This window comes from Musca autumnalis, unplaced genomic scaffold (assembly GCF_047663935.1).
Source record: "Musca autumnalis isolate F117 unplaced genomic scaffold, ASM4766393v1 scaffold_4, whole genome shotgun sequence".
NCBI classification, from domain to species: Eukaryota; Metazoa; Arthropoda; class Insecta; order Diptera; family Muscidae; genus Musca; species Musca autumnalis.
The window spans coordinates 168,074,503-168,091,643 of record NW_027411977.1 but is presented as its reverse complement, the minus strand read 5'-3'; the positions used below and the strand labels follow the sequence as shown (position 1 = coordinate 168,091,643).

General features: G+C 32.7%; 2 protein-coding genes across 2 annotated transcripts in view; one reads left to right on the top strand and one right to left on the bottom strand.

The window, feature by feature from the left end:
- Window positions 1-513: 513 nt before the first annotated feature.
- LOC141403151 (mite allergen Der p 3-like) lies at window positions 514-1,323 on the top strand. The gene has a single exon (XM_073985315.1). The coding sequence runs from the start codon at window positions 514-516 to the stop codon at window positions 1,321-1,323; it is 810 nt and encodes a 269-aa protein (XP_073841416.1).
- An 18-nt stretch (window positions 1,324-1,341) lies between these two features.
- cort (Cdc20/fizzy protein cortex) overlaps window positions 1,342-17,141 on the bottom strand; it is a 139,631-nt gene continuing 123,831 nt past the window's right edge. Inside the window, exon 7 of the mRNA XM_073981857.1 lies at window positions 1,342-1,721. Within this exon, the coding sequence (XP_073837958.1) occupies window positions 1,444-1,721 (278 nt within the window). The 3' untranslated portion in view covers window positions 1,342-1,443. The remainder of the gene's footprint in view (window positions 1,722-17,141) is intronic.

The following is a 17,141-nucleotide window of genomic DNA, read 5'->3' as shown; positions in this document are numbered from 1 at the left end:
CACCAAAATACCTAAAATCGGGCGAAAATATATACATATAAGAGCCATATACAAATTTCGACCCATTTCAGTTCCCAATTTTAAAACTATGGATCTATCTCTCTTCCTTTTGTATGTCACATACAAATGCACAAAGACATAATACCCCTTACCCCAGTGAGGTGTTGGGTATAAACATATGCCTTATTTCATTAATTCAAAATGATATATGTACATAGTTACAAATTTTCTGTACGAGTATTTTTATGTAAATATTCGCCACTCTATAAACAAATCATTAAAATCCCATATATTTTAATTGACACATTTTTTCCGCTCGTAATACACTGTTAGAAGACACATTTATAAAAAGCAATTTTTCTTTTAAATATTTGACATTTTACGTTTAAATTTGAATTTTAATTAATGAATGGCTTATGCTTATATTTTCTGGAATATTTAAAAGGTGAACGTATTCCGACTAAGTTGTTACTATAAATCAGTAAATGTTTAGCGGTATAGTTTTAGTTACTAATGTATCGTTTAGAGTATTGTTCAACATTATTGGGCCTTTTTATGCTCTGTGCGCTGGCTGTAAACGGAGAATTTAATAATGTAAATAATAATCACAAAAGGAAGGCAATCGTTGCTGGACGGTCTGTTTTACAAAATGAAGGAAATTTTCAAACTGCCATTATATATAAGCAACGTTTAACATGCAGCGGTTCACTTTTAAGAGATAACGTTGTTCTTACGTCGGCTTCGTGTGTTAAAAACATTGATTTGTCTCAAATTATCGTCAGGGCAGGAAGTAAAGCCTTTAAAACAGGTGGACAAGTGCGTAGTGTATTAGAAATCCTATTACATATGTTGCACAAAGACGATGAACACAGCAATAACATTGCTCTGTTAAAACTAAGAAGACCATTCAACTTAACTTCGCCCAGTATCGATATTACTCAATTGCCAACGGTAACACAATTAGAGATTCCACCGTCCCTTTTCATATATGGTTGGGGTATATCCAGTTTGAATGTTAATGGAACTCTGAGCAAACATTTACGTGTCTCAAAATATAAAGTGTATTCTAATAACAAATGTCTACATTATTTACCCGAAAACGATAAAATTGGTGATAAAAATCCATTATGCGTGGGAGATCGCAGCAAACATTTTGACATATGCAATGACGATAGTGGAGGACCCGCTGTGGATCAAAACAGAATTCAATACGGAGTTGTATCATATGGCGGCAAGTGCTTTCCTCAAGGCGTAATAATACTTTCGAATGTATTACCCCATTTACAATGGATAAGAAATGTCATACAATCGTGGAATGATTAAGCTAGATTAATGGTGATATTTAAAATAATGAACATAATATAGTTTTATTGCAAATGATAATGAATAAAAACATTAAAATAAATAGTACAATACAATATAGGAGTTCAGATAATAATACAATTATTTAATATTATACCATTTGCGAAATTGATTTCCATATTTATTTTCAAGTGTAGTGCTATCCTTAGGGCCGTTTAAGCGTCTAAAATAGTTGGGACTACTATCCGGACAAAATTTCCACATAGTAAGTGTCTCGTCACTTCCTGTCGTTGCAACACGAGTACCATCCGGACTCCATGTGAGAAATCTGGCTCCACCATCCGGAATTCGAAGTATATCAACTATTCGATCCAACGAAGACATAACCAAGACTTTATAATCATTACACAAACCACCATCTGCAAAAACAAATTTTAAACAACATTAAATAAATATCTAATTAAAAATAAATATTTTAATGAGTTGTTCGGAGTTGTACGTTTCTCCAATGAAATGGATTGTATATACATATATACAGAGACTGTCACTGAAAATGATGCAGCCTGAAATAAAAAAGTAAGTCCCGGGCCACACTACAGTAATTTCACTGAAATTTTGATATGAAATTATGCGTCTCTAGATCGACGTCCATAGTAGAGTAAAATCATAAAATTGCTGTTGTGGGGAATTCGATTTAAGAACACCTAATTTCATGAAATTTTTTAATGAAATTCACGCTAGTGTGGACCAGGACTAAACGTTGATAAATTGGAAACGAGTTGAGATTTTTTAATAAAAAATAATTTAAAAAAATTAAGTTTTATTTAGAAATGCACTTAAAACTTGAAAATAATTTGTCGCTTAGCCTCAATAAAAATATTCTTTCTCATGATAGAATCTCTCAAATAAAACGCTTGCCGTTTAATTTTGCCACCATTTATAAATTAAAGGCAAGCGTTTTATTTTAGAGATTCTATCATGAGGAAGAATACATTTATTGAGGCTAAGCGACAAATTATTTTCTAGTTTTAAGTGCATTTCTAAATAAAACGCTGAAACTTAATTTTTTTAAATTATTTTTTTATTTTTAACTTTTTTTCATTGGGAACTCTAAATGCCAAGTTACAGCCAATTCTGGCTAAAAATGAAGATAAAATACTTAAAACACTTGAAATCGGGTGGTACCACTATATGGGGAATATACCAAAACCTGGACCTATGTCAACAATTTTTGGTGGAGAAGTTTCTGTACCACTGGGGACTCCAAACGCCAATTCGGCCTAAAAATGAATATAAAATCCTCATAATACTTGAAATCGGTTGGTACCGCTATAAGGGGGCTCTACCTAAACTTGGACCTATGTTCACAATTTTTGGTGGGAAAATGTCTGCATCATTGGAAATCCCAAATGCCAAATGACAGCTTATTCGGGCAAAAATGAATATGAAATCCTCAAAATACCTGAAATCCAAATCTGAAAAGTGTGCAAAGTTTCAGTTCGATTGGTCAACTGCAACTGTATGGAAAATGAGTTGCCAGATTTGAAATGCAAGTTAAAAAAAAAACACCGTTAAAACACTGTAAAATGAACCAATCTTTGTTTTAATTTCATATTCATGTATTGTCATCCAAATCTGAAAAGTATACAAAGTTTTTGTTCGATTGGTCAACTGCAACTGTGTGAAAAATTAGTTACCAGATTTGAAAAGCAAATTAGATAAAAAAACTGTAAAACAGTGTAAAAATGGACCAATATTGGTTTTGATTTCATATTCATGTATTGTCATCCATATTTGAAAAGTATGCAAATTTTTAGTTCGCTTGGTCATTTACAACTGTATTAAAAATGAGTTACCAGATTTTAAAAGCATGTAAAATTGAACACTTTACAACACTGTAAAAATGGACCAATATTGGTTTTGGTTTCATATTCATGTATTGTCATCCAAATCTGAAAAGTTTGCAAAGTTTTAGTTCGATTTGTCAACTGCACAAAATGAAAAAAAATGAGTTACCAGATTTGAAAATAAAAATACCGGAAATCGGGTGGTACCGTTATGTGGGGGCTATTGAAAAAAATAGACCCATATTGATTTTGGTTTCATATTCACGTATTGTCATCTAAATCTGAAAAGTGTGCAAAGTTTTACTTTGATTGGTCAACTGCAATCGTTTTAAAAATCAGTTACCAGATTTGAAAAGAGGGTTAAGTTACACACCGTAAAAACACTGTAAGAATGGACCAATATTGGTTTTGATTTCATATTCATGTATTGTCATCAAAATCTGAAATGTGTGCAAATTTTGAGTTCGATTGGTCAACTGCAAATGTGTGACAAATTAGTTACCAGATTTGAAAAGCAAATTAGATAAAACACTGTAAATCAGCGTAAAAATGGACCAATATTGGTTTTGATTTCATATTCATGTATTGTCATCCAAATCTGAAAAGTGTGCAAAGTTTAAGTTCGATTGGTCAACTGCAACCGTGTTAAAAATGAGTTACCAGATTTGAACTAAACACACACCAAAGCAAGTTAAATAAAACACTGTAAAAATTCAAAAAACAATTTTATATGCTGAAAAGTTGTTTTATGATGGCATACAAAAATATTCCGTTTACAGTACCGTAATACTAAATTTTTACGGGAAAACATAAAATAAACATTTTTAAAGTGAGCATTAAAAATGATGCACCACAAAAATCGATTAATATACCAAATTTTTTGCTTTTTATGCCATTTTAGCAATCAGAATGGTGGAACAATTGGTTTCTATCGTTTTCAGTAGTTTTGTCATTGATTCCGACGGAAAGAATGATGTTTGTAGGCAATTTGGCTAGAAATTTCTAGTTTTTGAAGTTATTTTCCAAAAAATGATTATTACAAATCATTAAGGGGTACGTTCAGAGTACGTACAAACAATCTAATGATATATGGAAAGCCCTGTATTAGCCCGGCTTGCCCTATATTATACTATTCTTTCACAGTGTTGCACTGATAGACACGAAAATCATGGTATAGAACAAATTTTTTGTACTTTTCTTTGAAAATAGTTTTCAAAAATATTGTTAACAATGTTTTGACCATGTTTGCTTTTATAAAAACAAAAATTTCAAAACGCTCTGTTGCCATTCAAGCCCTAACAATATTACTTCTTACGAAGCGTTTTTATAGCGACAGTTTATTTGAACTCAGGTGTGTGTTGGCTTCTTCCACAAGTAAAATATCAATTTTACAGCAGATATGCTGATTTTCATCCTAACTATGAATTTTATACCACACAATGCCCGCAAAAATACGACATGACTTGAAAAAACCCGCAGCAAAAAAGAATTGGAGTGATACTATGAAGCTCGTCGACGTGAATGGCAACAATGGGTGTTGAAATTACACTGTGCTACAGTGAAAATTTGCAGGGGTTCTAATGCATAAATTCGGTTTTGTGGGAGTCCATAGAAGACGAAAATACCTTTGGTTTCTTTGGGTCACTTCGGGTTTTGATTTTATAACGGTAAATGTAGTGAAAAATGGGCTTTCTTGGATTTTCAAATTTAAACGGACATTACTTCGTTTTTCCACAACCGATTTGCACACACTGTTTTTCATTATAAATGGGAGAGTAATGTCTTTCGAACAAGCCATAGATTTTTAAAATCGGTTAACAAATAGCTAAGTAATAGAGGTTTAAGTGTGACAAAAACGCATTAAAAAACAGTAAAATGTTTTTCCTTGTGCTCTAGGCTGCGTAAACGACACCTAACAGTAAAATTATTTATTGTTAACAAGTAGGAAATTTAGTTGGCTATCCAAAATGGGAAAAATCAACAAAATCCGTTGCAAAATGAATGCGTTATGGCATTTTTTGTGTCTCAACTTTTTGGTTTTTTTTCATATTTTCCTTTATAAAACATTGATAACTTGTGCGTAATTGTTAAGCAGGATAATCACAATTAGAATCATACATGCTAAGATACCCATCTTTTATAAAGGAAAATATGAGAAAAACCAAAAAGTTGAAACACAAAAGATGCCATAACGCATTCATTTTTCAACCGATTTCGTTGGTTTTTCCCATTTTGGAAAGCCAACTAAATTTCCTACTTGCTAACAGTAAATAATTGTACTGTTAGGTATCGTTTACGCAGCCTGGAGCACAAGGAAAAACATGTCACTGTTTTTTAATGGGTTTTTCTCACATATAAACCACTATTACTTAGCCATTTATTAACCGATTTTAAAAATCTATGGCTTGTTCGAAAGGCATTACTCTCCCCTTTATAATGAAAAAAGTGTGTGTGCAAATCGGTTGTGGAAAAAAGAAGTAATATCCGTTTAAATATCCAAGAAAGCCCATTTTTCACTACATTTACCGTTATAAAATCAAAACCCGAAGTGACCCAAAGAAACCAAAGGTATTTTCGTCTTCTATGGACTCCCACAAAACTGAATTTGTGCATCAGAAATCCTGCAAAAAAATTTTGTCCACTTTTGTATCACAGTGTTATTATTGTTTAAACATAAAAAAATATATTTTGAGCGGCTTCACCAACAATTCACATGTCCTTTGAACGAAAAAGTGGAATTAATTATATCGTAATTTTTAGTACATTACACTGGTAACCCTGATCTCAAAAACAATTGTTTGCTGAAAACATGGCTAAGCCGTTGAAACTTTTATTCTCTTTTCTGATATGTGTTGATCATGTGTGCTGCAAAATATGAGTATGCGAGTCCGATGCTTTTTTATTAAAACAACAATATCAAATAGCATCAGCATCACTAGCAATATTTTTGTGAAATTTGTTGCTACATGCTGCCGTTGTTCATTGTTGCTAAACATATTTCGAAGAAATTTTAGCAGGCAAAGCTGCAAATATTCGGTGCTTTTGCTAATATGGCGTTAGCATTTTGAACCCTGCTAGCATAATATAGGGCAAGCCGGGCTAATACAGGACTTTCCATAGCACTAGATTGTTTGTACGTACTCTGAACATACCCCTTAATGATTTTTTATAATCATTTTTTGGAAAATAACTTCAAAAACAAGAAATTTCTAGCCAAATTGCCTAGTAAGGGACACTAATTACGACCATGCCAAATTACGTCAGAAACATCATTCTTTCTGTCGGAATCAATGACAAAACTACTGAAAACGATAGAGAACCAACTATTCCACCATTCTGACTACTAAAACGGCATAACAAGCGAAAAATTTGGAAATTATTTATGGATTATTGCGGTGCATCATTTTTAATGGTCACTTTAAAAATGCCCATTTTTTTATGTTCTCGAAAAATTTTAGTATAACGGTACTGTAAACGGAATATTTTTGTATGCCTTAAAAACAACTTTTCAGCATACAAAATTGTTTTTTTTCAATTTTTAAAAAATCTCAACTCGTTTCCAAGTTATCAACGTTTACATTTTTTATATCAGGTTGCATCATTTTCAGTGACAGTCACTGTATACACCACTCCGTTAGGAAATCGTTAAATAAAATTTAAAAACTAGAGCAAACCGATTCGTAAATTTAAAAACTTGTTTACGTTTGTGCATTCGTATTACATTTTTACTAGACATCGGATTTTGTATATTTGCATATTTTTTAATAATAAAGATACGAAGATTCTGACTGGACCAAAATTCGTTTCAAAGAAATCTAAATTCAAAGGCAGGGTCATATTTTGTATTTATTTTGCATATTTGCATATTTTGCATATGCACAAAATATGCAAAAAATATGCAAAATATGCAAAAATATGCAAAATATGCAAAAAATATGCAAACAGATTTTGGCCGAAAATCGTAATAAAAGTCGTAAAATTGGCAATTAAAGTTGGTAAAAATCATCAAAGTGTCCTAAATTAAAATTGTTGGCCGTTTAACGTCGCTTTTTAGCAGATTATTATGCTATTGAGACCCCATACCACAGTGTTTATATAAACATATGGTTATATGTATATTGTAATACCATTTTTTTATTATTCACCTATTAAAAAATATACAATTTGTTAATTTGTCAAATATTTTATTTAAAATTCAATATTTTCTTTGTCTTAATTTGTTGCATTAGTCTGGTTTTAACTCAAAGGAAAAACATCGATGTCGGATTTTTTTATGCGGCACTCCCCTAAAGTGTTTAGTTTCGTTAGATTTTAAGATTGTTAAAGTTTGAGCACAATTGGAATATGTTAACACATGCCACTGGGTCCTCGTAGTTATGAAAATCTCGATTTTTTGGCTATTTGAGACTTCAGCTACCCATATCTATGAAACGGTTAAAACTATTTGCCCGTGTTATGCATTAAACTAAATGCCATACTTTTCTTAATATTTCTTGCTGAACAACAAAATACGAAAGTAGTACTGAATTCAAGATAATAAAGCCAATGTCCCGAAAACGCCTTAGGGTGAAAATGGAGTCTATTGTGAAAAAATCCTTTTTACAGTGTTTAATTTAACTTGCTTTTGTGTCGGTTTAGTTCAAATCTAGTAACTTATTTTCCACATAGTTATAGTTGACCAATCGAACTAAAACTTTGCACACTTTTCAGACTTGGATGACAATACATGAATATGAAACCAAAATCAATATGGGTCCATTTTTTCCCATATAGCGGTACCACCCGATTCTGTTTAAATTTTTAGGTCGAATTGGCTATAACTTGGCATTTGGGGTTCCCAATGGCACAGAAACTTCCTCACTAAAAATGTTGGACTCAGGTCAAGGTTTTGGTATAACACCTATAAAACGGTACAACACGATTTCAGGTATATTAAAGTTTTTATTTACATTTTCGGCCTAAATTGGCTATAATTTTGTTATGAGGTTCCCAGTGGTCAAAAAAATTAAATGCTTAAAAGTTAAAAATAAAAAAATAGTTAAAAAATAAGTTACAATGTTTTATTTACAAATGCACTTAAAACTAGGAAATAATTTTTAATGATTAAATCTCTTAAATAAAACGCTTGCATTTTAATTAAAAATTGTGGCAATATTAAACGGCCACCACCGTTTTATTTGAGAGAATCCATCATTAAAAATTATGTTCTAGTTATAAGTGCTTTTATAAATAAAACATTGTAACTTAATTTTTTAATTTTTTTTTTATTCCTTCCCATATTATCAATTTTTGGGAATGAAAACAAATGTCTTTTACATTTTGTTCATATTTAAATTTATTTAAGGGACTGAGATAATGTGATTTTGGGTAAAGATGACTACTTGGTGATGAACTCGACTCCTAGCTCTGCTATGTCGTTCACAACTTTCAAATTTTTTAACACCTGATTGCTTGAGTGGAGTATTCCCCCATTGGCTCAACTTCATTTATTACCCTCTATTACAGAGAGTAATGTTTTTCAAAACGAACTGACAGTGTTGCAAAATTTTACTGATCGCTACCAATATCATGATTTCATCCCGGCGAAGGGAATTATCAATTTTTTAACAACCCTTACCCTTCATAGTAATGGATGATCTGCGGTCAAGTTACAGGATCTTTTTCAAGAAATTCGGAGTTAATGCTTAATCTCTTAAACAAGAAGTAAGTATACCCTGTAATTACGCCTAGTAGACTTTTTCTGAAATTTCGGCAGTTGTTCTTTTGTTATACCCCGGATTAACCCAGTGGGTTTGGATTTCAAATGTCAATTCCATAGCGCAAACGTCAAATAAATACTCTCGAAGTGGGTTAACCCGGCAAAAAAACTCTAGTGTAACCGTATTTGGTTTGGTTTTTTCCATCTTCTTCTGCTTGCTTTGTTAAGATTTTTGTCGCATTTGGCTCTTTACGGTGGTTTGAACTATCAGATCAAGCCAACAAGTTCAGGACTAAAATACCACATATGATTTATTATTTTGTTATTTCCTTTATCTGATATTTGTTTCGTATTTCAATAAATCTTCAATGCGGACCTAAAAAATATTTCTGAATTTCGTTTTCACTATTTGCTGTATTAAACTCAATCTATTGTCTCTAATCCTTTTCAACCTATTGATTATGTTTACCCAAATCCATCCTATATTATTTCTATATAAACATTATCTTTTTCATTATACGTTTTGTAAAATCAATAACCCACACTCTCATTTATACACTAAATTGTTGTCGTTTAATACAAAATAAATAAACAAAATAAAAAAACGTTCTGGGCGCTTTAAACCAGACTCGAAAGATGAAAATACAAAGTGCTTCTTCGTCAGCTGGGAAGTAGTTTTAAAACATTCTAGCCTACATCGAAATTGGATTTGTCAATCGCAGACTATTCTTATAGAAATCGCGTGAATATGTTTGGTTGATGTCCGGATGTGCTGTCAAACTTGCAGTCAAAAATCCCTCTCAACAATACTTCTTATAAATCTGTACGCAGGTACAGAAGCTCTCGACTTAACATCTGCTCAAGCTGGTAAGACCCCATTATTCAAGGCATTCGTACACTGCTAAGTCTTGTTTCTCCCCTGAGCTACTGTCAGTTTCAGGAACGCCCAGGAGTTGTTCTTTATCTCCATACCAGATGATACCAGAACAGCAACCCGTTCCTTCTGCACTGTTATGGGAATACCTGGTAATAGTTTTCCATGCCAGTGCACGCGAATAGCCTTGTTTTGGGGTATCTTCCTTGAAGTTGTTGCTAGTATTTTTCACTGTTTATTCTCCGGAATAAACGGATAAAGCTTCTAAAGATCATATATTTGTTGGGGTCCTCTCCGAGAGCTTCTACTGTAGATAAAATGATACGACTAACGTTCCTATAGGACACTTTACAGGGATCCAGCAGCAATGACAGTTTCATGGTTAGGAGTTTTTGTTGAAGCTGCGCTTCATTATTTTCGGGACAGATGGTTCTTCAGATTCTACAAAGCGTTTAGCATCAAAAGAAGACCTAAACCTCTTTGAAAATCTATTGAAATACGAAAGCATAGACAGAAAAAGGAAATAAAAAATGATAAATCACCTTTGGTATCTTAGTCCTGAACTTGTTGGCTTGACATTGTTTGATCCGACAGTGCAGAACACCGTAAAGAGTCAAATGGCGACAAAAATCTTAACAAAGCGAAGATGGAAATATTCGACCCAAACTAACAAAAGAACAACTGTTCGAAATTCTTAAAAAAGTCACATTAACTCCGAGTCGAGCTCACCACAGATGACAACCAATTAAATACAAAGGACGAACAACTAAAACAATGCGTCGGCTATACCCAGATGAGTTCCATTTTCGCCCTAAGGCGTACATAGTCACGTTAATCGGGACACTGGCTTTCTATCTCGAATTCAGTAATACTTATGCATTTTGTTTTTGAATATAAAATAAACATAATGACCTATAATTTAATGCATAATACGGGCAAATAGCTTTAACCGTTCCACAGATATGGGTCGCCGAGAGAGACGAGATTTTCATAACTTCGAGGCAATCTTAATCTTAAATCTATCTAAAATCTAATCTAAGTAAACAGTTAAGGCGGCACCCCGCCTAAAAAATCCGACATCGATTTCTTCCCTTTGAGTTAAATCCAGCCTAAAGCTACAAATAAAGACAAAGAAAATATTGAATTTACATAAAATGATTGATATTTTATCAAATTTTATATTTTTGTGTAGTTAAGCAATAAAAAATAGTATTACAATACCATATACCCTACACCACACCGTCGTATGAGGTATCCATAACATAATAATCTGCTAAAAAATCGACGTTAAATGGCCAACAGTCTTAATTTAGGACACTTTAAAGTTTTTTTGATGGTTTTTTGCCAACTTTAATTGTAAATTTTACGACTTTTATGACGATTTTCGCCCAAAAACTGTTTGCATATTTTTTGCATATTCTGCATATTTTTTGCATATTTTGCATATTTTTTGCATATTTTGCACATTTTTTTTGGCATGTTTTTTGCATATTTTTTGCATATATTTTGCATACTTTTTGCATATTTTTGAATACCTTTGCATATCGAAAAATTGACCCTCAAAACGCCTAGATCCAAAATTTGAGTCCAATCGGATGAGAAATAAAAAACATGCAAAAATCCGATGTCTAATTATTACCATTACTGTCGAAAGTCATGGAAAGATTGATGTATAAACAAATAAACAACTACATACATATCTATATCACAATCAACCATATCGCACATGCTAAACAATTTGACATTTTCCCTTTTTATTAAAAACTGTACATAATGATTAACTCCTCTTTACGTAAAAATCTCCCATTATTTTGTCTAAAAATACCGATATGTCACTCTTCATCAGAGATGGTCTGTCTACAATAATGACGTATCTGACATACATTTCTGACGTATATTACATACGTCGGAAACGTCGTAAACTTAGCCAAAAAACAAGGTTTTTGACAGAATAAACAAACGAATTTTTTAACAAAATATCTGTGTTTGTTTTGTTTATTGTTGAAGATTCAATCTCATTTTCGATTGCTTGAGTGGAGTATTCCCCCATTGGCTCAACTTCATTTATTACCCTCTATTACAGAGAGTAATGTTTTTCAAAACGAACTGACAGTGTTGCAAAATTTTACTGATCGCTACCAATATCATGATTTCATCCCGGCGAAGGGAATTATCAATTGGCTTCTCAGTTTTTGAAATGATGCCTTTTTAGCGAAAAACCGAACTCTTTAAGTGTCTAGTATTCTCATATGAATGAGAATCACACTCACTTTTCGGCTTTTCCAAAGAAACACCAAAATCAAAATATTTTGCAACATGTCAGCACGTATCAACTAAGAATTCTTCGAATCCTGTGAGGTGAAAAGAACACCAACACAGTTGCCTGTGAGGTTTTTATTGGAATTTTGTTTTTTTGTTTTTAACAAAGCTCCATTCGCCCGTGCCTCGGCTGTTTTTTGTTTGTTTTGTTTATTGTTGAAGATTAAATCTCATTTTCGATTGCTTGAGTGGAGTATTCCCCCATTGGCTCAACTTCATTTATTACCCTCTATTACAGAGAGTAATGTTTTTCAAAAAGAAATGACAGTGTTGAAAAATTTTACTGATCGCTACCAATATCATGATTTCATCCCGGCGAAGGGAATTATCAATTGGCTTCTCAGTTTTTGAAATGATGCCTTTTTAGCGAAAAACCGAACTCTTTAAGTGTCTAGTATTCTCATATGAATGAGAATCACTCTCACTTTTCGGCTTTTCAAAAGAAACACCAAAATCAAAATATTTTGCAACATGTCAGCACGTATCAACTAAGAATTCTTCGAATTCTGTGAGGTGAAAAGAACACCAACACAGTTGCCTGTGAGGTTGTTATTGGAATTTTGTTTTTTTGTTTTTAACAAAGCTCCATTCGCCCGTGCCTCGGCTGTTTTTTGTTTGTTTTGTTTATTGTTGAAGATTCAATCTCATTTTCGATTGCTTGAGTGGAGTATTCCCCCATTGGCTCAACTTCATTTATTACCCTCTATTAAAGAGAGTAATGTTTTTCAAAACGAACTGACAGTGTTGCAAAATTTTACTGATCGCTACCAATATCATGATTCCATCCCGGCAATGGGAATTATCAATTGGCTTCTCAGTTTTTGATATGACGCCTTTTTAGCGAAAAACCGAACTCTTTAAGTGTCTAGTATTCTCATATGAATGAGAATCACACTCACTTTTCGGCTTTTCCAAAGAAACACCAAAATCAAAATATTTTGCAACATGTCAGCACGTATCAACTAAGAATTCTTCAAATTCTGTGAGGTGAAAAGAACACCAACACAGTTGCCTGTGAGGTTGTTATTGGAATTGTGTTTTTTTGTTTTCAACAAAGCTCCATTCGCCCGTGCCTCGGCTGTTTTTTGTTTGTTTTGTTGATTGTTGAAGATTCAATCTCATTTTCGATCGCTTGAGTGGAGTATTCCCCCATTGGGGAAGTCAATTGATAATTCCCTTCGCCGGGATGAAATCATGATATTGGTAGCGATCAGTAAAATTTTGCAACACTGTCAGTTCGTTTTGAAAAACATTACTCTCTGTAATAGAGGGTAATAAATGAAGTTGAGCCAATGGGGGAATACTCCACTCAAGCAACCAAAAAATCTACGTTTTTTACATATTATGTAATTATATCATTTGAGATCCTATTATATTAAAAAACAGGCATAAAAAGATTTTACTCTAATAAATACATTATATATATATATATATATATATATATATATATATATATATATATATATATATATATATATATATATATATATATATATATTTTTTTTTTTTTTGTTTTTTTAGGTTATATGGACATTATACATATATTTGTTTATTACTTCACCGGCAAATTCTTTGAATCATACTCAAAAGCCACACGTTGAAACTTTCATACGAAACTTTCACAGCTTTTCGGCGAGAGGAGCTTGGGTGAAGGATTTCCTTCATCCTCCAACTTTTCGGATGAAAGTTTCACCGTGTGGTTTTAGAGATATGTAAAGCAGTGGTAGTGTTCGAAATATATTGTAGATGGCGTGCTAAGTGCGTAATACAATTTATTCAATTATTTTAGTTATTTTAAAAATTAAAATATTAATAAAAATATGCTGTTATTTTCAAAAAAGGTACGGAGGCCCTTCAATAACACAGACAGTTTTGCAAAATTAATATTAAGTGAAAAATATGATGGTAACACACATTTTTTGAGGTTTATGACGTTTACTACTGTTTATACGTTTTCTACGGGTATATGACGTTTTCGACTTTTACACCGTTCTGACCGTTGAAAACCGGACCGACCATCTCTGCTCTTCATGTCTTCAGAAAAACTACTCAGAAAAATTTGAAGGAAGGGGTTCTATTGTATGACTTGATTTTATGTCATCTTTTGCATTGGTTCGAAGGAAGTCGTGAAAGATACAATCTTTTCATTAGCATTTGAACCCATTCAACGGAAGTCGTGGAAGATCCAATGTTTTCATCAGCATTTGAACCCATTCCATCGATTAAATTGAGATGTAGTTTGTGTTTTTATTTACACACTTATATTTTCTTTTATTTACCTAAATATGTTTACAGCTACATTATATTTATTTAAAAAAAACATATTCTGCAGATTTAACAATATCAATATGATCGACCCAATTTCCGTGAAGGAATGGACTCCATCGGAAAATGTACCACTTGATAAATCTCTGGATACAAGAAAATCAAAGAGAATAAATACCAAATCGCTAACAGACTCTTCTAAAAAGGATTCAATAGGAAATTCCGAAATGTTCCTTAACAATTCACAGGCTAACAATGTTGGCACTAAATCACGGGCTAAAATTAAAACTATTTATGAAAGAAGATTCTGTGACGACGCTTGTCAAAATGAATTTTCGACGATGTGCCATAATGAAAAGGTAACTAACACAAGTTCTGTGCTGGCGATTACGCATTTCAATACATGTAGCCAATCTCAAACCAAACGGCGGATAATGTGTGAATCCACCGAAAAACTATTAGCTTCAAACCCAGATTCTCAAAATCGTTTTGCTCTGCTAGATGATATCGATATCCAATTGGAACCTTCTATTCCAAAGGCAGCAATCTCAACCCCTTCCAGAAATCAATCCAAATACAGAAACTTTTAACGCTCCTAGACATGAAATCCCATCCAAAACGGTAAACAATCTTAAAGGATTTTGCCCCCGTTTTTTCTATTTAATGTTAATATAACAGATCTAATTCAAACACTAAAATCGAAAAATGTAATATTTAAGGTTATAAATAAGGGACAGAAGAAGAGCAAATTCACTCAGAAATGATTAACCTATTAAAATCTAAGGAAATCCCAGCTTACACGTATACCCCTAAAGATCTAAAGCGTACTATATTAGTTTTAAGAGGACTATATCACAGAACATCCTTAAGTGATATAAAATCCGATATTGATTTTATGGTTCCCAATACAGTGGATACTCTTACAAAGTTTTCTACTGAATTTTCTAAGAAAAATAATATTGATACCGGGTTGTTTCTAGTCACACTTTTACCAGGAAAAACGGTTAATGAACTTAGGGCTCAGCGATATGTTTGTGAACAAAGCATATATTGGGAGACCCCGAAGTCGAATTTGAAGATAGTCCAATGCTATCGTTGCCAACAGTGGGGTCATATTTCTGAAAATTGCAGTAGAACGTACACTTGCGTTAAATGTAATCAAAAACACGTCCAAGTAGAACATTTTCCAACTGTTTTGCAGAATCTAGTGAAATAAGGCGTAAGCCAGTTTTAATTGAGGAGTTTTTAAAAATTGCTAGAAACATTTGACAGCCTGAAGTAATCACCTTAGAAGAAAGGATAGAAAAATGTATTAGGAGTTATAGAACTCTTACAAAGTAGCAGCTCCTGGAAGAAATAAAAGGTCAATATGGTGCGAATTTACATTAATTTTCTCACATTCAGTGTAAGGTCACTCATAGAGGTGAGCCGTAGAATAGAATTGTCTAGTATATTAAATGTAAACAACGTATATTGTATTCATTCAAGAAACACATTTGAGAGATTTAGAAAATTACACTTTCATTAGAGATTCTAGCTCTCAGGGTGTAGCAATAGCTCTGAAGGTATTGTATAAATTTCGTAGAGTCCACATACCCGATTTTACATTTCCATGCGTGTTCTTAAGTGTTAGCCTCGTTTTGAATGGCACTGAACAAGATATTTTAGTAGGATCAATCTATATTCCGTGTAATGCTGATCGCACAATATATGCAGAAAGCTTGTCTGCTGTTTGTAACTTTTCCCATAATTATTGTGGAATAATATTGGGCGGTGATTTCAATTCCAGACATTCGTCATGGGGTGACACATTCGACAACATGGATGGAAATGTTTTATTCTCTTGGCTCAAGCAATCGTCAATAGATTTCGTACGAATTTGTGATACAATACCCCTTTTTCCGAATTGTGCTTCTTTTCTTGACCATTATATAATTAGCACAAATATGATAGATCATATTTCACCAAATTTTCGAGTAAATACATTACCAACATTTTCAGACCATTTTCCACTCAGTTTGCATTTAAAATTATCGTCTTTCCCAATTCTTATAAACTCCTCCAGACGTTACACATCATACAAAAATACAAATTGGTATGACTTCAGGAATGATGTAAGAGATGCTTTGCTTCTTAACTTTCCAGTTTCGAACAGGAATCTTTTGAACACAGAGATTGAATATTTTATCGATAATTTCACAGATGTTATAAATAAATATAAATATATAAGACAAGGCATTCTAAAATCATCAATGTAGGGAGAAAAATTGTAGTTTCAGATTCGATAAGAAATCTTTATAAGGTTAAACACACTTGACAGAAGGAATTGAAACGAATATTCAACAGAAATCGCAATAGATGCGATCCAAGTTACCGTATGTTATCAAAACAAATACAATTGTTTAACGTTATAATTAAGAGACAAGTTGAAATTGAACAATCTCGTATTTTTTCGGAAAGGCTAAGGAAAATTAAACCTGAACTTAAAGCCCATAAACAAGTTTATAATATAATTGGGTTAAAAAGGAAAGCTAACATACATAAGTCATCAGGAAATGATATAATATTAGATAGTGATTCAGTGGCAAGCGATAGATTAAAGGAATATTTTGGTAATATTTACCACCAGGTGCCAGTTATACAGGACAGGCATGAAACAGCAAATATTGTCGATAGTGTTTAGCAAATTATACTAGTTTATTAAAGCTGGGTACACATTGTCAGTTTTGAATGACAGCTTTGTTGTTGCTTGCTAGTGTGTCCGTTCATTTTTGTCATTCATCATGCAACCACAAAATGTTTTGTGCTTGCTGGACGGTTTGACAGTTATCGATAA